This window comes from Pipistrellus hanaki (genome assembly GCF_964339955.1).
Source record: "Pipistrellus hanaki genome assembly, chromosome: 19".
In the NCBI taxonomy this organism is placed as follows: domain Eukaryota; kingdom Metazoa; phylum Chordata; class Mammalia; order Chiroptera; family Vespertilionidae; genus Pipistrellus; species Pipistrellus hanaki.
The window spans coordinates 20,812,598-20,835,413 of NC_140521.1; the positions used below are offsets into that span (position 1 = coordinate 20,812,598).

At 36.4% G+C, this 22,816-nt stretch overlaps 1 protein-coding gene across 4 annotated transcripts in view; it reads right to left on the reverse strand.

Annotated features, from left to right (window-relative positions):
* The window catches only part of TAOK3 (TAO kinase 3), a 500,481-nt gene that overhangs the window by 74,862 nt on the left and 402,803 nt on the right, over positions 1 to 22,816 (reverse strand). For 2 of the 4 annotated variants that reach the window (XM_084868272.1, XM_084868274.1), the window contains exons 2-5: positions 6,870 to 6,972; positions 2,569 to 2,777; positions 1,607 to 1,678; positions 932 to 1,033 (exon numbers count right to left, since the gene is read on the reverse strand). In XM_084868272.1, the coding sequence (XP_084724398.1) occupies positions 932 to 1,033; positions 1,607 to 1,678; positions 2,569 to 2,688 (294 nt within the window). In that variant the 5' untranslated portion in view covers positions 2,689 to 2,777; positions 6,870 to 6,972. Of the gene's footprint in view, positions 1 to 931; positions 1,036 to 1,606; positions 1,679 to 2,568; positions 2,778 to 6,869; positions 6,973 to 13,967; positions 14,022 to 22,816 lie in introns of all 4 variants that reach the window. The other 2 variants (XM_084868273.1, XM_084868276.1) reach the window with 2 other exon arrangements.

The following is a 22,816-nucleotide window of genomic DNA, read 5'->3' on the forward strand; positions in this document are numbered from 1 at the left end:
AAATCTGTTGTAGACAGAGACCAGGTGACCAAGCTTATTAGCACTCTGTGTAATCTGAGAATAAATAGATTTCAAATAAGAGCTCAGAGGATTTTTCTGAAGACCTGAACTCATGAGATTGAACACTTGATATTGTAACATTCATCCTGCCTGCTCAAAATCTCTTTCTTGACTCCTTCAAGATTGTTGAAATTGCCAGAGAACTGATTTCCAGATTATGAGAAATGCCTCTGATTAATTTCACCTCAGATCAGAAACAATGGCTCTAGATATCTTAAGAGTTACTTGATCAGAAATGTTTAAGTGTACTGTTTGATAGTTTATATGGGAACAAAAATTCAATTCCCTATGTGGAGATCATGTACAGGAAAGAACACAGTTCTGGTGAGCACTCAATAAATGATAGTTAAATTGGAGTTTAAGTTAGAATGTGCAGTGTGAATTAAGTACAAAGTATAACATTTTATATCCTGAACAGTGCCCAACAGAAACACAATCATGCAAAAATACACTAAGACAGAGTGGAACAATAGACTGTTTCATTTTAATTATTGCTTGGCCCTGTTTGGTAAAATTTAGGCATTACAAAACCAACCACAATTTTGAACTATGCAGGAATTGGAGTAGGGAATGAAAAATGTCAAAGATAAAAATTCTAGAATGAGGATAGAAGGTCCTGCCCTTTATTTTCATAAATAAATCATAAAATCATGTTAACTTTCACCATTTCTTCAATGACTGTTTATAGAATGAAATTTCCCATAGGCTAGCTATCATTCTTACAGAATATATAGCATATGGCATATTCTAAAGCATTAACAAATGTTAAAGGCTAATAACAAAAGTCAAATGAGATTGATAATTTTAGAGATCAAAGAAATAAGAGAAAAAAATAGAAAAATAAATAAATAATAGAGGTCTTTTGACTTACCCAAGCAGTGTGCTCTTTCAAGTAACAACCTTTGTACTCAATGGTATTAGGGTGCTTCAACTGTCGTAAAAATTTGACTTCCTTAAGAATATCTTGCCATTTCTATTGAAGAAAACAAACATTATCATTCTAAAGCTTAAAATAGTATTTTGTTATCAAGTACACATACATCACGTTCTTTTTATTTTTTAAAGGAAAAGTAAATGTTTAATAAACGAAGAAGCCATTTAATCTTATGTTACTTCTTTAAGTTTGAATACATTAAATGTAAATCTAACATCAAATATATATTTAAATCCATTGCACTAACCCATCTATTACACAAAACAATTGACTGAGTTAGAATATTAGGAATGTTTAGTGTACCCTCCAGTAGGAGGGGAAAAAAGAATTGTGTGGCTCGTGTGGCTCAGTGGTTGAGCATTGACCTATGAGCCAGGAGGTCACGGTTCAATTCCCAGTCAAAGCACATACCTGGGTTGTACCCTCAATCCCCAATAGGGGGCATGCAGGAGGCAGCCAATCAATGATTCTCATCATTGATGTTTCTCTCTCTCTCTTCCTCTCTGAAATCAATAAAAATATATATTTTAAAAATGTTTAAAGAACTTTGTTTCTTCTGTCCATTTCATATTAACTTATGTCAGTTTAGGTATTCAACTATCTTTAACTTACCTCATGCGTCTGCTTCCCACTATAAGACATTTTCTTAACTGCCACCACTTCACTGGTGTGAGCATTTGTGGCCTATGTTAAGACAGTGAAGAAAAGTTAAAAAAGAATGAATGATATTTCAGCCAGTTTAACTTAAATATTTGACTAGAGAATTTAAATAACATTCTCACACTTCATTATCAGAATTTAAAGATAATCCAACTTTTGATAGGTTAGGTAGACACTTCCATCCCACTTTAAAGAACAGTTTATCTTAATCCCTTTTTGTATACATGCAAAGATTACACTATAAAAAATTAGGGTTTAATAAAACATATTCATTCAAACAGAAACAAGTCATATTTTCAAGACTGGCTTTCATCATATAGAACCTCCATCAATAGAGAACCAGTTAAATAAATATGGTACAGTTATATAATGAAATAACCATTAAAAGGTGGGATGAATCAAAAACTCTCTCACAATTATTTAATTACAATTGTGAGAAATGCAACAAAGTACAAGCACACGGTGTTAGGAGATCATTTAAAAAGTCTGAATTTAGTGCTGGAGGGCTGAACAGGAAAGGCTAGCCTGTGGATTTAACACTTAATCTGAAATCTGTAGGACAAACAAGAGTTAAAGAGGGCAGGGATGCAATGTGCAGCGCTTTCTAAGTAGGAACATAGAGAAAGGCCCTAAGGTAGGAAAAAGTGTGGCACACAATGGAAATGCATAGGGCTCAACCTCAAGCTTATAACTTTTTTAACATGACCTTGACAGTTGATATAGATACCACTGACTTGAATAACACCTAGATTTCTGGGACTGGCTTTTCTGCAATGACTATTTGCCTCTACTGGAAATACCATTTAAGTTGTAGAATAGTCGTTAAAGCCAAGTGTATTTTTCAAGTAATAGAATGTGTAGAAGTCAAACTTTCTTAATCTGATCTATCTACATGATTCTTTTCCATTACTTACAAAATAAACTGCTCCAAAACTTCCATGTCCAATCTCATGTAAACCGATAAAAAGTTCTTCAGGATCATCTTTGTAGAACAGATCAGCAATCTCTGGGTCCTTTGGCACCCCTTTAGGCATGATGACCAGTACTTGCAAACGTTTTGCTTTCGATATCCCAATCAGCTTTAACTCTCATTGACAATTTTTTTGGGGTAAATTTTTAGTATCTGTAGAAAAATTAAGTTTGACATTACCTTATTTCTAACACATTTTGTTGGGTGGCAATACAAATTGATATTAAAAAGCATCGTGGTCTTATAACTCTGTAACAAAGACAAGTAACTCAAAAGAAAAATGGGCAAAATATTTGAAGAGACATTTCTCTAAAGATATGCAAGTGGTCATTAACACATGAAAAAAACATTCCACATCATTAGTCATTAGAAAAGAAAAATTAAAACAAGAGATACCTTTTAATACCCACTATGATGGGTATTATAAAAAGGTCAGATAATAAGTATTGGTGAGAATTTGGAAAAATTGGAACTCTCTAACACTGTTGGTGGGAGTGTAAAATAGTGCAGCCATTTTGGGAAACAGATAGGCAGTTCATCAAAAACTTAAACACAAAGTTGCCATTTGACCCAGAAATCCTAGTCCTAGGTATACAGCCAAGAGAAATGAAAACAGATGTCCAGATAAAAATTTGTGCATAGATACCATGTTTCCCCGAAAATAAGACATCCTCTGAAAATAAGACCTAGTGCATGGAAAGATAAGACATCCCCTGAAAATAAGACCTAGCGCAACTTTGGGGGAAAAAATTAATATAAGACACTGTCTTATTTTCGGGGAAACAGGGTATTTATAGCAGCATTATTCATTATAGCCAGAAGATGGAAACAACCCAAATGTCCATTTGGTGAATTGAGTAAAAATATGTGGTCTAAAAAAAATGTGGTCTATCCATACAATGGAGTATTATTCAGCCATAAAAACAAACGATGTACTGATGCATGCTCCAACCTGGATGAACCCACTAAATATGCTAAATGAAAAAATCCATATATTGTATGATTTCATTTATAAAATACTTCTAGAATAAGTAATCTATAGATACAAAGTAGGTAACTGGTTGCCTAGGACTGGGGAAAAGGAGGGTTAGTGGGGATAACTAAAAAATATGGACTTTCTTTAAAAGAGTGGTGAAAATGTCCTAAAATTAACTGTGGTAATGGTAGTACAACTGTTAATATACTAAAACCCATCGATTTGTATACTTTAAATGAGTAAATTATATAATATAAAAATTATATCTAAATAAATCTGTTTTTAAAAAGCATTTTGGTCTAATTAATACTTAAATAATAACAGCTAACATTAATTAGCCTTATTATGTATCAGGCAACACTAAATACCATATATATTATTTCTGTTAAACTCCACAACAAATCATAATGTAAGATTTTATTGTTTTGATATTATGGAACAAACTAAGACTAAGGTGAAACCACTTCCCCATGGTCAGGAACCAAGTAGTTAGTCTATCGTATAGTGATCTATATATAATATTTCCAGCAAATGGTGATCCACAGTACTCAGCTTTATTCACAAAATATTCAAAAGTTTAAAATACATTTTGGTGATTAAAAAGATTTTAGTTCTCATAAATTTATTTCATAGATCTCTCTGTTTTTCCTAAAGGAAATCTTATAATATGTTTTGTTCCTCTTTGTAAAAGCATAATCCATAAAAGAAAAAAATAATAAATTAGACTTCATCAAGATTAAAAAACTCAACAAAATGAACAATCCAATTTTTTAAATGGGAAAAAATTAGAATAGACATTTCACTAAAATAATGAATAACATAAACTTATGAACAAAAACAGATCCAGAGACAGAGAAACATTGATCAGACCATTAAACCTTAGAGGAAATGTAGGGGAGGATGCGGGTAAGGGAGAGAGATCAACCAAAGGGCTTATATGCATGCATATAATTAATACTTAAATAATAACACCTAACATTAATTAGTCAATGGACACAGATAACAGGGGGTGAGGGCATGAATGGGGGGGATGGTGGCGGTAATGGGGAGATAAGGACATATATGTAACACCTTAATCAATAAAGAAACTTAAAAAAAGTTATATGGATGGCAAATAAACAAAAGAAAATATGCTTAATACTATTCATCAGGAAGATACAAATTAAACCCTAATGAAATACTGTACCTTGTAGAATGGTTACCATTTAAAAGACTAAGCATACCATGTGTTGGCAAGGATGTAAAGTAACTGGGTCTCTCACTCATTGCTGGTGGAAATGTAAAAATGGAATGAACACTTTGGAAAACAGTTTGGCAATTTCTTAAATAGTTAAACATATATCTACCATCTGATGTAGCCATTCCATTCCTATGTATTTAGCCAAGAAAAATGAAAACATATGTCCAAACAAAGAACTGTACACAAATGTTCATGGCAGCTTTATTTTTAATAGCCCAAACTGGAAACAACCCAAATGTCCACCAACAGATGAATGGATAAACAATCTGTGGTAAATGCAGACAATGGAATGTAACTTAGCAATTAAATAACTATATTGATACATGCTACAACATGGATGAATCTCAAAATTATGCTAAGTGAAAGAAGCAATGTAAAAAAAGAATACAAACTTTATGACTTCATTCATATAAAATTCTAGAAAACATACATTAACCTAACATGACAGAAAGCACATCAGTGGTTGCCCAGGGATAGGGTTGGGGTGAGAAGAGAGAGAGAGAAGGAAGGAGTAAAATGGGGCATGAGAAAACTGTGGGGGATGATGGACATGTATATTCAATATGATGATAGCTTCATATATTTATTTATTTATTAATATATAAATGTAGAAATAGATATGAATAAATGAGAAATAAGCAATCAATAATTATAATTGAAAGATATTAATGAATTATTATAAATTTATTAGTAAATTCTTAAATGCATTTATAAATGAATTACTAAATATATATTTAGAGTTATATTTACATAAGTGTGTTTAATATATTATGTTCTTGAAATACATTAAATTATTGTATGTAAAACATCAATAAGGTTGTTTTAAAAAGAAGGATACATTTAAAAAATGAAAGCAAATAGAGTGGGAATGGTTCTTTAAAAATATTTGCCAGTTATTTTTTATATCAAGGAGATAAACTAAAATAAGACATCTCATTTCACCCACCAAATTATCAAAGTAATAGAAAATATACATTGGGAGGGGTATGGGCATAAGGATACATTGGAAGAATAGAATTGGTACAGTGTTTGACCCAGTAATATACTAATGGGAATTTACATGAGGCCATTTCTTTACTGTTTGTTTTGTTTTAGTAAAAGGCAGTTTGTTTTAGTATAAGCAGAGCATAGGAGAGATGCCACAGTGAAGATGGGAAATATGGCTTCTTTAACCTGTAAGTTTAGATTTTTTTTGAAGGCTTATGTTTTATCTGAAGTAGGTGTTAGGATTTCAGGTAATTTTTAAATTTCCTTTTTTTTGCTTATGTGTATTACTCCAACAAAAATTTTATTTCCAGAAAATAATTTGATAATAGAAATCAACTTGAGCTAATTTCTTTTAAACAAATAATTCTCTATTGTAAACTATAACAGAATAATAAAAATTTATAAAAAATAACTTGAAAATAAAAAATTTTATAAAACAGCCAAAACCAGTTTGGCTCAGTGGATAGAGCGTCTGTCTGCGACTGAAAGGTCCCAGGTTCGATTCCGGTCAAGGGCATGTACATTATTTGCGGGCACATCCCCAGTGGGGGGTGTGCAGGAGGCAGCTGGTCAATGTTTCTCTCTCATCGATGTTTCTAGCTCTCTATCCCTCTCTCCCTTCTTCTATATAAAAAAAATCAATAAAATATTTTTAAAAACTTTATAAAACAACATTTTATCCCAATTTTATTAATATTTTCCCTTTTAGTACATTTTCCTTAGAAATATAATAAAAATTAATTATAGAAAAAACAGAAAAGCCCAAATGGCATGGCTCAGTGGTTGAGTGTTGACCTATGAACCATAATGTCATGGTTAGGTTCCCAGTCAGGACACAAGCCTGGGTTGCAGGCTCAATCCCCAGCAGGGGGCCTGCAGGAGGCAGCTGGTCAATGATTATCTATCGATGTTTCAGTTTCTCTCTTCTCCTTTCCTCTCTGAAATCCATAAAAATATATTTTAGAAAAAAGCAAAACCATAATGAACCACTTATTCCCATTTTATAGGACAAAGCTAAGTTATGGGTCTATATAGACAATACCTTTTGGTGTATGGCACAAAATACACTGTGTTGCTCAAATTCATTTTAGCATCAACCTTTTCTTCCCCTTTTGTAACTCCAGTCTTTTGTATTTATGGTGCACCTATGGAAAGAGAAGAAGAAAATACATAATTACAGGATCAAAACTGAAGGAGTAATAATCAATAACATGATAATTTAAAGTATTTATAAATGTAATATTACAAAGTTAAAATTTTACCTTTAGCTGTTTTGGATGACAAATGTAAAAGGTAAAATTTTCACAACAGACACAGAGGCTGTTCTTTCATAAGCAATACTAGGAAAACAAATGTGTCACCAGATTTCAGAATCTATATTGAGGCTTCCACTGGTTTGCTCGAGTCCAGGGAAACTCAATAGAGGCTACCAGCAGATAGGAGTAACCTGACAGCACACAGTGTTGCTACTGATTGTCTGTCAGTAAGGCTTACATTCTGAATTGCTTTTCCAGTACGCATGATGATTTACATTGACTCATCTATCTTCCCTTTTCTAGGCTCTCCTACAACCAATTTCCTGGTTATTCTTTATTGTCCATTTAAAAAGCCCATGCCCAATGTAGACAATCTGGGAAATACATAATACTATGGGGGAAAAAATCCATAATCTTATCCAGGACAAACTCCATTAAAATCTATTTGGTTTCTCCATTAAATGGCTCACATACACCTCACATTAACTTTGACTCTTCCTTTTCCCTTGCCCCAATTAATTCACCATTTTACTTCACATATTTCTTTTTATGTGTACTTCACTTTCCATTTCTGTTAATATTCATTATCTCTTTCCTCCGCTTCTGCTCTTTCAGCCTCTAGTTTATCTTTCTAGGAATTCATCTTAAAAACACTATTACCATAATCACTTCCTGAAGTACAGTTCAGATAACATCATATCTCTGCTCAAAATCCTTCAATGTCTCCCCACGGCCTACTTTTCCTAACTAACATTCAAAGCTGACCTCAAACCATTACTTTAACTTAAATTTTAAACTCTCTAATCAGGACAAAATGGATTACTGTACAGTTACATCTTCATACCTTTGTTTTTACTTATGTTGTTGCCTCTGCCTAGAATATCCAAATCCCAACCATCTTCACAGCCCAGCTGAGTGTCACCACTTCTATAACACTTATCATTTTCTTCCTTTGCTTCAGTTTTAAATACACATATATTAGCAATCTAAGTGGATGACAAGTGCTTCTTTAAAGCAGGATACATGTCTAAACCTATGTTTTGATTAATCATCATCTCCCCATGGAATGTTTTAAAAAAAAAAAAAAAAAAAGCTTTTTTTTTTTTTTTTAGATAGTAGTGGCCAAGTGCATGAAATTCGTGCACAGAGGGTGGGTGTCCCTTAGCCCAGCCTGCATCCCCTCCAATCTGGGACCCCTCTCACAATCCGGGACCACTGGCTCCTAACCGCTCACATACATGCCTGCCTGCCTGCCTGATTGCCCCTAACCACTCTGGCTGCCAGCCTGCTCACCCCCAACTGCCTGCCTCCCCTAGCCGGTTGGTTGATCACCCCCAACTGCCCCCCCACCGCCCTGCTTGCCCCCAACTATCCCTACCCCCGGCAGCCTGCTCACCCCCAACTGCCCTGCCTCCCTCCTGCTCACCCCCAATTGCCTCCCTTGCTTACCCTCAACTGCCCTCCCCTCCTGGCCTGATAACCCCTAACTGCCTCTGCCTCAGCCCCGCCACCCATGGCTCTCGGAAGGTCTCCCAGTCTAATTAGCATATTAGCCTTTTATTAGTATAGATTATTAGTATAGATAGAGGCCTTAGGCATGGGTGGGGGCCGGTTGGTCTGCCCTGAAGGGGGTCCCGGATGAGGGTGGGAGTCCCCTTAGAGGGTGTGGCTGACCTGGGCAAGGGGCTGACGGCTGTTTGGGGGGCAGTTTGCTGGCCGGCAAAGCCCCTGACTTTGTCCAGAAAGATGTCTGGAAGGTCTCCGAAAGGTCTCCTGGTCTAATTAGCATATTAGTATTTTATTAGAATAATTCATATGCCATACAATTCACAATATTTTCACTATCACAAAAAGAAGTCCCTTATCTTTAGCTCTCACCCTCCTGTCTCATCCCTAAGCAACCACTAATATACTTCCTATCTCTATAGATGTCACTGTTCTGGATATTCCATATAAATGGACTTATATAATGATGCTATTATAATCATTTGTGTACAAGTTTTTGTGTGAAGATACATTTCCTTTTGATTAAATACCTAGGAGTTGAACTACTTGGCCCATGGCACCTTTATATAACAGATACTCTATAAAAATGTGCTAAAATATTCTTCCCTTTTTTCCATCCCAATTTTATACTAAAAATTATTTTTCAATTTACCCTTCCCTCAAAATATGAAAAAGAACATTTTTCCTTCCAAGAGGACAGCATTTTAAGAATTAACTGAAGATGAAATAATATGCATGAAATTATTTTTCCTCCTCTTCCTTGACCACATTGAAACTCAGGTATTGTATTTACAGTGAGAATTTAGAACTCTGCCAAGAATGTAGTATTTCAGGTCTTAGGCCCTTAGGCCAACTGAACAATCCAGCTAGTTTATAGTAGAAGATTTCATCAGAGATGTGCAACTGAAGTACTCTTCTTCATTCTTTATTCTAAGAAAGGGAAATCCTCCAACAATAATAATCAAGTAAATTATTTTTCACAGTCATTGTGACTTCATATAAGAAGGGCCAGTTGATCGGGAGTAGAAATGTAAATATTTTAAATAATTTCCCTTTGCCCAGCATTTTTCAAGAAAAGGGATTCACAGAAGATCTTAGTTGTCTTAAAATGTTGTAATCACACTTCAACAATAAATCTGGAGCCAACTAGTTGAAAAAAAAACCCACAATATTTTGGCATTAGGGAATAAGAGTCATACTATTTCATCCGTGAAAGAGTTTTAAAGATTAGACATTTCAACACTTTTTTATTAAATTAAATAGCAGAAAAGTTAAGTATCAAATCACAGCTATGTAGTAGTACTACCACACATTAAAATCCAGGTCTCCTGATTGCTCACCACAGAAAACTGTTCTGAAAATTTTGTTGCCTAAATCAGACTTCAGAACAGCGAACAGTTTTCCTATTTTTGCCCATAATTTAAAGAGTGATCAAGAAAAGTCTGACTTAATATAAGGTTGGACTTCCATGGCACCATTTCTCTAAAGGGACTCGTAACACTTGAATATATTGTGGTGGATTCAGTTCTTATGGGGACGAAAGAGTAAGCAAATTTGGGGACCTCTTTAAGATTTATTTTTTTATTTTTTTATTTTTATTTTTTTTTACCAAATTCCCACACAAAAATAGGTATAGGACTGATAAGATGGATCAGTTTATTGGAGCAGTGTCCCATACACCAAAAGATCGCCATTAGATTCCCAGTCAGGATACATTACCAGGTTGCAGGTTTGATCTCCAATTGGGGCACTTGTGAGAGCAAACTGATCGATGTTTCCCTCTCACATTCATCTCTCTCTCTCTCTCTCTCTCTCTCTCTCTCTCTCTCTCTCTCTCTCTCTCTCTCTCTCTCCCCCCTCCCCTTCCTCCCTCCCTCAAAACCAATAAACACATATTTAAAAACAAAACAAAACAGGTATAGGGCCTGTTGATTTAGGGCCTCAGAATGGGCTGGTGTAAATGAGGAACTCTCAAACTTAACCTTCACGGTAAACTAGCCATGATTTCATTGTTATTTGCTCCCAGAAGGTAGGTGCAGCCAGGTAACATCTTCATTTAACATCAGCAAAAAGTGAAGTAAAAATAGGTGATATGACTTTTTCAAAGTCAAGATTAGTCTAGGAGCTTCCCTTCTTTATCTATAATACAACCTCCCGTACAGATGTGAAGAGAACTGTCTCTATAGAAAGAAACAGAACTGTTTGGGTTAGTTGTTGTTACTGTCTGTCACTAATATTTAAGTGATATATGAGATAAGAAACCCTGTTTATGGTACTTTTTCTTTGAAAATGAAAATAGATGATAGTTGATTTTTATGCCACTAATTACATATGCCTATTGTGATCATCTATCACTCCATTTGAGAACTGGAAAGGGACCTTAATGATGAACTAATTTCTACTTAGCAAATAATGCAGAAGAGATTGGAGATTACTAATTACCATAATAATTATAACCTTTAGACTACTCCTGGGTCAACTGACATTAAATAAAAACATTATGTATACATCATAGAAAAAGAATTAGAAGAATACAGACCATAATGTTAATAATGATTATTTTGGGGTATTGAGAATATAGGCATTTTGTTTTCTTTTTATTTTTTGCATTTTCTCCCATAACCATTTATCACTATTTTATTTTTAAAAATATATATTTTATTGATTTTTTTACAGAGAGGAAGGGGTAGGGTTAGAAAGCTAGAAACATCGATGAGAGAGAAACATCAATCAGCTGCTTCCCACACCCCCCCTACTGGGGATGTGCACACAACTAAGGTACATGCCCTTGACTGGAATTAAACCCTGGACCCCTCAGTCTGCAGGCCAATGCACTATCCACTGAGCTAAATCGGCCAGGGCCATTTATCACTTTATAATGAAAAAAGTTAACATATTTTTATTTTTTATTTTTTATTATTAAATTATTATCTGCGTACATATTTTAACATTGAGTTAACATATTTTTAAAAAGACTCAATTGGAATAGAAGGCGACTAGAGCGGGGAGGTCAGATTAGAGCTACCCAACAAGGATGATAGTCTTATTCCAGAATGTTGACAATAAAATTGAAGGCAGAAGGCAGATACCATGCCATGGCTTCAGAATATGGATGCAAATGTCTATACATATATATAAAACTCTAATATGCAAATAGACCAAACGTTAGAACAACTGAACAGCTAGTCACTATGACGTGTGCTGACCACCAGAGGGCATGGGCAGAACATGGCGGATGTCAGCAACAGGTGGCAAAGAGGGGAACATGGCGGGCATTGGCCACAGTGGGATGGTTGAGCAGGTGAGCAGGAGTGCCAGCCCAAGGTGGGGGTGCCAGTTGCCGTCATTGGGGTGAGCCTCTAGCGGTTACTGAAAATTCTTTGCTCCTATGTGCTGTGGTCCTGCCTGGCACTTGCACCTGCTGCCAGTACCAGCCCTGCTCGCACCCACAGCTGGCGCCAGAGCTGGTCCCAATTGCCCCTGAGGGCTTCTCCACCTACCCTGCTCCTGAGGGGCGATTGGGTAGCAGCTGCTGCCCGCACCCACTCACAGCACTGGCCCCACTCCCACCTGCTGCTGTTGCTGGCCCCAATCGCTCCATGCCATCAGCAGGTGCAAGTGGGGCCAGCACCATCAGCACATGGGAGTAGCAGAGGAAGGAGCGGGGCTGCTGGCAGAAAGGGGACCAGGGCCGCAGTGGGAGGGGCCAGGCAGGGGCATGGAGAATGGGCCAAGACCTGCCCCTGTGCCCACAGCAGTCTCACAGCACAGTTCCTTTCAAGGTGCACAAATTCATGCACTGGGCCCCTAATAACAGTAATGTGACATAGTCAGCAAGTGACTGTAAGCCTGGAAACGACATGGGAATCAAAGTTAGTTCTGAGGCTCTAAGAATAAGCAACAGTGAAAACAATTACACTACGAACAAAAATAGGAAATTCAGTCAAAGGAATAAGTTTAATGGAAAAAACATGGTGAATGTTTTCTAGCCAAATAGACTTAAGTGCTAGACGGGCATCCAGGTAGAGATGTATAGCAAGTAGAACAAAATGAAGGCCAGGTAAAGGTCTGCTTGGCCTTCACTATGAACTGGAATTAAGAGAAAATAACATAGCTAGAAATTCAGATCTAGAATTTTTTGTTTAAAGTAGATAAGAAACTCAAGAAGGAACCATGGTAACTCAGGACAAGAATGCAGTGAGAAGAGAGAGCTAAGAAGAAAATCTTTGGAAAATATTCCAAAGTTGAATTATTAGTGGTGGTAGGTAAGTGTAAAATGTAATGTTATGTTTCCATAATTAAGCATTCACTCCATTTTACATATAATCAAAGGTTAAAATGACTTCCTTAAGTTTAAGAAATTGAGATGACTAGTCAAATACTACTATCAGAAATAAAATTTAGAATTTTATATGACTCTGCCTTTTGCTTCATGTCAATTGTCTTTCTGTCTATGGAAATATATATTTTTAAAAAATGTGTGCAGCCCTGCTGGAGTGGCTCAGTGGCTGAGCATCCACCCATGAACCAGGAGATCACGGTTCAATTCCTGGTTAGGGCACATGCCTGGGTTTCAGCCTTGAACCCCAGTGGGGGACTTGCAGGACAAAGCTGATCAATGATTCGCCTTCATCATTGATGTTTCTATCTCTCTCCCCCTCTTCCTCTCTCTGAAAATTAAAAAAAAAAAAAAAAAACATGAAAAAAAAAAAAACAACAACAACCCAAAACACATGCATCAGTAATAAAATGAAGCAGTTGACTTTTTTTTCCTGGTCTTGAGGCTACTCAAGGCCATTTCTCAGTTCCATTTCAACCCTAAAAGTCTATGATCCTGGCGAAGGCATTGTGAGGGCTCTGTATTTATAACGTTTGACTCCCTGCTATAGGATTGCAGTGTCAGGCTCTGGAGCTAATAGAACATGAAGAAATAAGAGCTTTGAAATAAACCTTCTTATAGCTAACGAAGGATTACCTGACATGCAATTTTTCTAAAATGTCACAGCTATTAGCAAGTTCTTTTTTTTTTTGTTTGTTTGTTTGTTTGTTTGTTTGGGGCCACTCACTCTATCCTGTCTCCACTTTGTTACTCTGAAAATGACATTTTCTTCTTAAGCGCAGTCAGATTTAGGAACTCCAAAACTTCAAAATTAAGTTGTATATACTTACATTTAAATTTACTTTTTTAGAAAAAAGTCTGCTTGGCCTTCACTATGAACTGAATTCAGATTTTGAAACTCTAACCCCCAATGTGATTGTATTTGGAGATAGGGGAGGTAATTAAGGTTAAGTGAGGTCATTAAGGGTTGGGCCCTAATTCATTAGGATTAGTGGCTTTATAAGAGAAGAAAGAGAAGAGTTCTCTCTCCCTCACTCACCTCACACATGCAAGGAGGAAAGGCCTGTGAGTACAACTCCAGAAGGCAGTCCTCCTGCAAGCCAGGAAGAAGGAGCTCACTAGGAACCTAATCGGTTGGCACTTTGGTCTTGGACTTCCCAGCCTCCAGAAAGGTGAGAAAATACATTTCTGTGTTTAAACCACTTAGTCTGAAATATTTTTTAAAAATATATATTTTATTGAATTTTTACAGAGAGGAAGGGAGAGAGATAGAGAGCTAGAAACGTCGATGAGAGAGAAACATCGACCAGCTGCCTCTTGCACATCCCCTACCGGGGATGTACCCCCAACCAACGTACATGCCCTTGACCGGAATCGAATCTGGGACCTTTCAGTCCGCAGACTGACGCTCTACCGCTGGGCCAAACCGGTTTCGGCTAGTCTGAAATATTTTGATACAGCAGACTGAGGAGACTAAGCTAGAGTCTCCTTAAATTTTTGAACAAAAATTTGGACAATTTTCAAATGATTACTAAATTAGTAGCCAAAAGGTATTCTTTTTTAGGTAGCTAGAAAATTCTCCTTTCAAAATATATCTTGATAATTCAAAGAATTGGGTAAAAATGGTATTCTTTGAAATAGAAGAAAAAAATTATAATTGTCTCCACCCAATAACTTAAAAAGCACATATAAATTAACTAGAGTATACATACTTGGTTAAGGGTAAAATCTTGACCTAAAATCTGTTTCCAAAGACTCTTTACATTTATTTGATCTTTCAACAATACTGCCTCTGAATATGAATCTCAAATGTTTACATTCTGCAAGATATAAGTGATTACAAGTATTTTCTTGTTCAGGTATTTAAAGAATTTTTTTTTTTCATTCTTGAGTAATTTACTTTAAAGTTAGAAGCTGAATGAACCCTAACAGCTCTCTATAGTGCTACCTGATTTTAAAAACTTTTTATAGCTGTTTATGAATGAAATTCATCCTCTACTACTGCTTGCATTATCAAACTAAAAAAAAAAAAAAAAAAAAAAAAAATCTCACCATGACATTCTACAGCTTAAAACCCTTTAACCTCACCAGGTACAGGTTGTCGATGCATGGCAAATGTGATCTGCTCCTTGTCTGCTCTTGAACCCTGTCCTTAGGAATTCTGAGGCCTCACCTCAGCTATCTCAAAGTACTTCCTTGGGATGTGAAGAAGTACCTGTTGGCAACCCCTTTCTTCTTCCTAGCTCACTAGAATTTGTTCAAGAATCTGCTTACATAATACCACTTCAGGGAAACTTTCTTGACTTTCTCTTAAGCTGGGTGTGTTATTTTCCTTTTTGTCCCATAGAAAGGGGCTATAAACATTTTTTCCCCCCCAAGTTGGAAACATGTATCTTAATTAGTGTCACTCATTGAGATATAAAAATTTCTTATATACACAATACAAACACAAGATTTAGGTTGTCTTAGGTAGGACCATATTAGGACCTAGCTGATAAAAGGCAGGGATCATATTTATATCACTAGTGTTGAACATACTAGCTACACATGACATGTGTCCAAAAATGCTGTTCAATTATACTAATTCATATATAAAATGTATTAAGGTATTTTTAACTTAAGGAATATTATGGTAAATAATTTTGATAAGCAAAAAACTATCACTGTTTTTTTAAAAATTACTATTTCTACAGGTTGCTTTACTTAAAGTGGTTTTGACCTTTATTTTAGAAATGTATTATTTTATTGAATAATATGGTTCCCAAATGTCAATAATTTCAGAATTATCAGCACTCCCAACTTAACTTAAGAACCTATTTCTTTCAAAGAGTGTCTTAAACAAGTGGCATTTGATATCATCCCATTTAAACATTTAGAAGCCCCTTTGAAGTCTGAATCTATGTTATTAGTTTTTAAACATTGAAATACAACCTATATTACACATTAAATGAAAATTTAATCCTGCTCTACAATATTTCTTCTATGTGGACAGTCATAATACATGGAATCCTTGCATTAAGTAGTTTAGAATCCACTACTTAAGCCTGTCTTCAGTCAGCAAGGCTAAACATCACTTATATTGGTTTATATGCATTCATTCAGTGGACTTTGATAAGTGAACTAGTCTTGAAACAAATATAACAGAAAAGAGAAAAATCAGAAAGTATTTATTTTAGATTATCGCAGGCACTAAAGATAGACAAGGTTACTTTCATTAGAACCTAGTTTAATGTAATCAACACCATAATTACAATGCTAACATTTATTCAATGCTCACTAGGTGCCAGGCACTATGTATTATCTCATTTAATTCTTAACACTACAAAAGAGTTAGTATGATTTCTGTTTACAGATAAATATCTATTTTTTAAAGATATTTTTATTTCTGAGAGGAAGGGAGAGGGAGAGAAAAATGGAAACATAAATAATGAGAATCATTGATTGGCTGCCTCCTGCAAGCCCCCAACTGGGGACCAAGCCCACAACCTGGGCATATGCCCTTGGCTGGAATCAAACCTGGGACCCTTCAGTCTGCAGGCTCATGCTCTATTCACTGAGACAAACCAGCTAGGGCTAAAACTTGGAACTCTGGCCTAGTTTCTAATGTTGAAAGGATAAGTCAACATTCTTAGTCACTTTTAATTTTGCTTTGCCACTGACAGGGCAAGCATTCACATATGTTGACAGAATACATGTTAGAGTAGTTTACTCCCGTTGAAAATTGCCTTACACTGTTTTAGCAATTCTCTTTATAGGAATTGCCTTTTTCAGAAGTATATGATTCTATATCTGTTGTAGCTAATCCTATATAATAGGGGTGTCGAACTCAATCAGAGAAGGGGCCAAAATCTAAAATCCAGCCTAAATCGCGGGCCGAATGGTTTACTGAACAGTCATAAACTGACAATGTCATAAACTGACAGCGGAGTGCAGTGATGACAGCGCGGTGCGGGCCACATTGCAAGGCCTGGCGGGCTGGATTTGGCCCTCGGGCCTTGTGTTTGACACATGTGCTATATAAGATAGGGCTAATATGTAAATTGTCTCCTCGACCGGGAGTTCAATCAGGAGTTCAACCAGAGGGCGGGGCCGGCTGGCCAACCACCTGAGGCCCCTCCCACCAGGTAGGGTGGACCACCTGGACCCCACCTGTGCATGAATTCATGCACTGGGCCTCTAGTATTATAATATATTTTGTTCCTCAACTATAATATATTTTGTTCATCTTTTCCTCCATTCAGAGTGATCCTTCTCTACTGCTTCTAAACAGCTCCTGAGTGTGATTTTTAAATATATGGATTTCAACTTAATTCCTAATTCATTTCACAAATTTTATTTAGTGCCTACTACAATATGTGCCAGTCTAAGCACCGAGGGGGGGAAAAAGCCCTAGTCACTTAAAAAAACTAAACAAACCTGCCTACCCTGAGGTGCTACAATTTTGGCAGAGAGAGACAATTAACAATAAAATGATAAAGTAAATCACTGTAGTAAAAGAATGATGAGCACTTTGGAAACAGAAAAACAGAGCAGGATGGGGATCAGAAATGCCAGGGAGTCAAGCTGCAATTTTAAACTGGGTGATCAGGATAGACCTCCTCATTGAGGTGATTTTTGAACTTTCTCAAATTTGGAAGGAGATGCAGGAGGTGCCAATACCTACGGAGAGAGTTTTCTAGGCAGAGGATATAGCTACTGTGTTTCCCCGAAAATAAGACATCCTCCGAAAATAAGACCTAGCTCATGGAAAGATAAGACATCCCCTGAAAATAAGACCTAGCACAACTTTGGGAGAAAAAATTAATATAAGATACTGTCTTGCCGAAACCGGTTTGGCTCAGTGGTAGAGCGTCGGTCTGCGGACTGAAAGGTCCCGGGTTTGATTCCGGTCAGGGGCATGTACGTTGGTTGTGGGCACATCCCCGGTGGGGGGTGTGCAGAAGGCAGTTGGTCGATGTTTCTCTCTCATCAGCGTTTCTAGCTCTCTAACTCTCTCCCTTCCTCTCTGTAAAAAATCAATAAAATATGTTGTTTTTTTTTTTTAAAAAAAGGATACTGTCTTATTTTCAGGGAAACAGGGTAGTACAGAGGCCCCAGGGTATGTGGCTGGAGCAGAGTGAGCAAAGGATGAGCAGTGGGAGACAAGACCAGAGCAGAAAAGGGGAGCGGAGCAGGTCATACAGGATCTTAGAGATTACTGTAAGGATTCTGGTTTTTACCCTGAGAGTGAGCCACTGCAGGGTTTTGAGGAGAGAAGCATCACAATCTAACTTATATATGTAAGGGATAACTCTGTTACTCTGAGACTAAACTGAGGGACAACGTAAAAGCAGGGAGTCCAGTTAGAAGGCTAGCAATTATAATAACTCAGGTGATTATAAAGGTGAGATTAAAGTGGCTAAAACCAAAGAAATAGCGGTGAAGGTGGTGAGAACGGATTATAATTGCATAATTTAAATAATAAACTGTACAATCTGATAAATTTTATCAGGTATATATGCTTATGAAACCATCACCCCCATCAAGGGAACATTTCCACCCTTCAAAATTTCCCTTTTGCTCTGTTACTTTAGTCTCTTCCCTCCAACTCTAGTCCCCAAACAAACACTGACCTGCTCTCTGTCACTATAGATTATTTGGCATTTTTCAGTTTCATGGAAATGTAATTATACAGGATATACTGTATATATTCCTTCATATCTGACTTTTGTCAATGTATTGCGATTTTTGAAAGATGAAACAGAGGGGCTGGAGAACAGGACACAGGCTTTATTGAAGGAGAAGACCCCTGCTGGGCTGCCTTCCAGAGGGGAAAGAGCACACGTGCCAGGGTGAACAAGCCTTTTGAGGGGAGGAAAAGGAAGGGACGGGGCTTAGGACACTCAGCACACGCTGATTGGTAGTTTCATGTAAGGCACATGACTTAGGAATCGAGGGCTTAGGGTATTTGGCAGGTGCCGATTGGTGGTTCAATGAACAGTCCATATAAGGTGCCTGGTTAGGTGCTCAGGAATGTTCGGACTGCAGGTGGAGTTTACATCATTCTCCATCCATCAGTTGGGGGAAAGGAGGATCTCTCAAGTTTGAGATTCATCCATGTTGTTGTATAACAGACACTGGATTTTCTGATAGATACTGATTTGTTTATATTGAGGATATTAAAGAAAAAGTCATTTAGAATGGCTTCAAGGCTTTTAGTCGAAGAAAACTGGAAAAAAAAATGGAACTGAGAATGAAAATGGTCAGGAGGAAAAGGCTAGGGAAAGATTATCCAGGTGGAGATATTTAGTCACTTACAAGTTAAAAAAGTGAGAGGAATGTGCATAAGATGATTAGCATAGGCAGAAGCTAATACATTATCTTCATGTTCCAATTGAGACAGATCCTCTAGAATGTTCTGGTATGAAATATATTCTGGAAAATGACCAAATCATTTTGGCAGTTCCATATGTCTGTGTGTGTGCACTGTGTGTGTGTGTGTGTGTGTGTGTGTGTGTGTGTGTGTGTTTTATTAATAGATACTTCAGGGAAATGAAAAAGAAAAAGTGATAAAAGCAAAAATGGCCAAAGCTTAAAACTTGGCGAATCTATGTAAAAGGTATATCTTATCTGAATCTTAAAACTTTTTCTGTATGCTTGAAAAAAAAGAAATGAGATGGGAAGACCAACAGTCACTTCTCTTATTAAACAGCAGTTTAATTTTTACTGACAAATAACATCTTAGGCCACCCATTAAACCTCTATATCTCAATTTATTTTCCTATAAGATGGGTGACATTTTTATTGTCTTCACAGTAAAGGTATACAACACTTAATTGTTCTATATGTATTTTAAAGTGTTTTAAAATGCCAAAGTATTAATTGTGATTGAAAAAGAGGCTACATAGCAGACCTGACAAGCAAACTCAGAGGGCTACTAGTATTTGACAGGTATGACAGGCTCAGTGACCAAAGTAACCACACTTGATGATAAATTCCCAACTGGGTAGGTCATGGTGGGTAGCCAAGCCCCAGGCCTATAGCTTCCTTAGTAAAAGGTTAATCTTTACCTTAATAGAGCCTGCCCATTGTTCTTGTGCATATAGGATAACATACCTTTGAAATGCCAGAGTAATCTTCATTTCCAGATGCCTTAGAGGCATAACCATCCTAAGGAGAGAGCAGGAGCACCAAAACTCATTGCTATCTTGTTGCCTGCATAGCATCTCTATTTACTGCAATGTTAAATGTTAACTACCTTGCACCCATCAATGTAAAAGAAGTATGTATCTCATTTCACTTTTTATCTAATCCCAAGATTTCTCTCTCCCCTCTTTACTTTCTCCCACCTCCTTGATCTACCACTGATGGATTTCATACCATTGGCTAAATAAAGAGATGTCACACTGTGACAACTATCAGTCAAATGCCATGATGCTAACCTTTACGTGATCGGGCCCTTCCCAATTTCCTGATACTCCTTTGAGCCACACTTCAGTCACACTGGCTTTCTTTTCCTTCCTCTTCACAGGGCTTCACAGGGCCCCTGACTTTGAGATCCCTGTGCAGATGTTGCCACCTAAAGAGGCCCTCCCAGACCATCCTTATTAAAGTACAATTTCTCCCTCTCAATGACCATCATCACTCTGTTTACTTTACATCACAGAGCTTGAATTTATCAGACATTTTTTCATTTACATGTTTGTTTGCATTTTTGTTGTTTCTCTCCCAGTCTCTCCTATTCACTGTTATTATTCTCTCAACAAATATTTGTTAAAAGAATAAAAGGAGATACCCAAATTATGTTTTTTATACTGGAATCAATTGCATGGTAAAAGGTGATCTGCAAAATCCTATTAAGAACCCAAAAGAGTGGAAACCGGTTTGGCTCAGTGGTAGAGCGTTGGTCTGCGGACTGAAGGGTCCCGGGTTCGATTCCGGTCAAGGGCATGTACATTGGTTGCAGGCACAACTCCGATAGGGGGTGTGCAAGAGGCAGCTGGTCTATGTTTCTCTCTCATTGATGTTTCTAGCTCTCTATCCCTCTCTCCTCCTGTCTGTAAAAAATCAATAACATATATTAAAAAAAAAAAAAAAGAACCCAAAAGAACTAGTATCTATTCAGACAAAGCACACCGTTTAAAGTATAACAAAAATGTAATAATATTCAGGGATATAGATAACACAGTTGGTAATGTCAAGTTAAATGACCAAATATAAGGTGCTTTTAATTTTAATGCAAACTATTTCTCAGAAACAGGGAGTAATTCCATATTTTAATCCTTCCTTACAAAGTCTCTCAAATTCCCACAGTTTTCTTTGAACAACAAATTATTACTAGTAATTGGTGAAGACATATTAGTCTGAAATGACCCAATGAATGCTACTCAGGATGCTACAGAGTTTACTAAAAATAAAAGGAAAGTTTAGCAACTATTATAGAGTGTTATCAAATTGTTAAGTACCACATTGGTGATTCTCAAACTTTGATGTGCTTCAGTCACCTGGTTATCTTGTTGAAATGCCGATTTTGAGTGTCAGTAGGTTGGGGTCAGAGATTCTGGATTTCTAAGCTCCTAGGCCGCTGTTAATGGTCCATGGACTGACTACACTGTGAATCGCAAAGCATAAAGTTGTAAACAGGTTCTTCTTTCACTGAATTTTTATGATTTAAAAATTTATATTTACATTCTTAGGAAAGGAGAAGAACAGGCTTGGCAACTGAAAGTTGCAAAGGAGCCGAAACCAGTTTGGCTCAATGGATAGAGCGTTGGCTTGGGGACTGAAAGGTCCCGGGTTCGATTCCGGTCAAGGGCATGTACCTTGGTTGCGGGCATATCCCCAGTAGGGGGTGTGCAAGAGGCAGCTGATTGATGACTCATTGATGTTTCTAACTCTCTATCTCTCTCCCTTCCTCTCTGTACAAAATCAATAAAATATATTAAAAAAGAAAAAGAAAAAGAAAGTTGCAAAGGAGATGGGGATTTTTAACAAAGGTATTTATTACTATGAATTTATCCTTGTACCCTCCATAAATTCAAGTTCGTGTTTATAAAATTAACCTTTTTTCAAAGCAGCACCTTTAATCAAAATCAACTTAAGTAAAAAAGAAAAAAATTACAATTTAAAAACTCCATTCTTTACTTTCCAATGTTCCACATAATTTCATTTTCATCAGTATACATAGAAGTATTTAAATTAGAAAAGGAGAACTAATTTTGGTAATAAAATTTAGGCAATTTTAATAGTAAAAAATATTTTGTTTCCTCTTTTGAAATTTTGCCATTTTTCAGTAGGTCATTAACCTTTTAAATACATAGGTTATTCCGGTCCTAGTTTTTTGAAAGATCAAGTACGGTAGTTAAAGATTACGTAAGATTAAATTCAAAGGATAATTAAACAAAAAAAGTTAAGATAGACTTAAAATAGGATCCTTCAAATATATAAAACATTAAAATCTTCCCAAATCTTTGAAAATATCAACTTGATTTAGCACTATTTTTCCTCCCGTCATATAGGCAAACTTTCTCAGTATAATACAAAACACTCAAAACCTTTTGCTTTTTACAGCTGTCTTGAGAGAAGAATATAATATCCATTTTTTTAAAAAAGATAATAGCTCATAATGACAAATCAAAAAGTGGTTCATAATGTGTTTTGAAATGCTTTTTATAGGTCTAAGGTACTTATGACTTCTCACAATTTTGTTAACTATTATTAATAGAGGTCTATTTGTGCTCAGTTTAAATTACCAAGTTCTTTTTGTTTTGTTTTTAAATTTAAGTGTTTATTCTTTGTGGCTGACAACTAGGAAAACCCCCAGCTACAATATAAATGCATTCCTACAAGTCTCTGTTGAAGGAATCAAGCTGTTTTGACAGAGCTCAATTTGAGGACAGTAGGTATTTT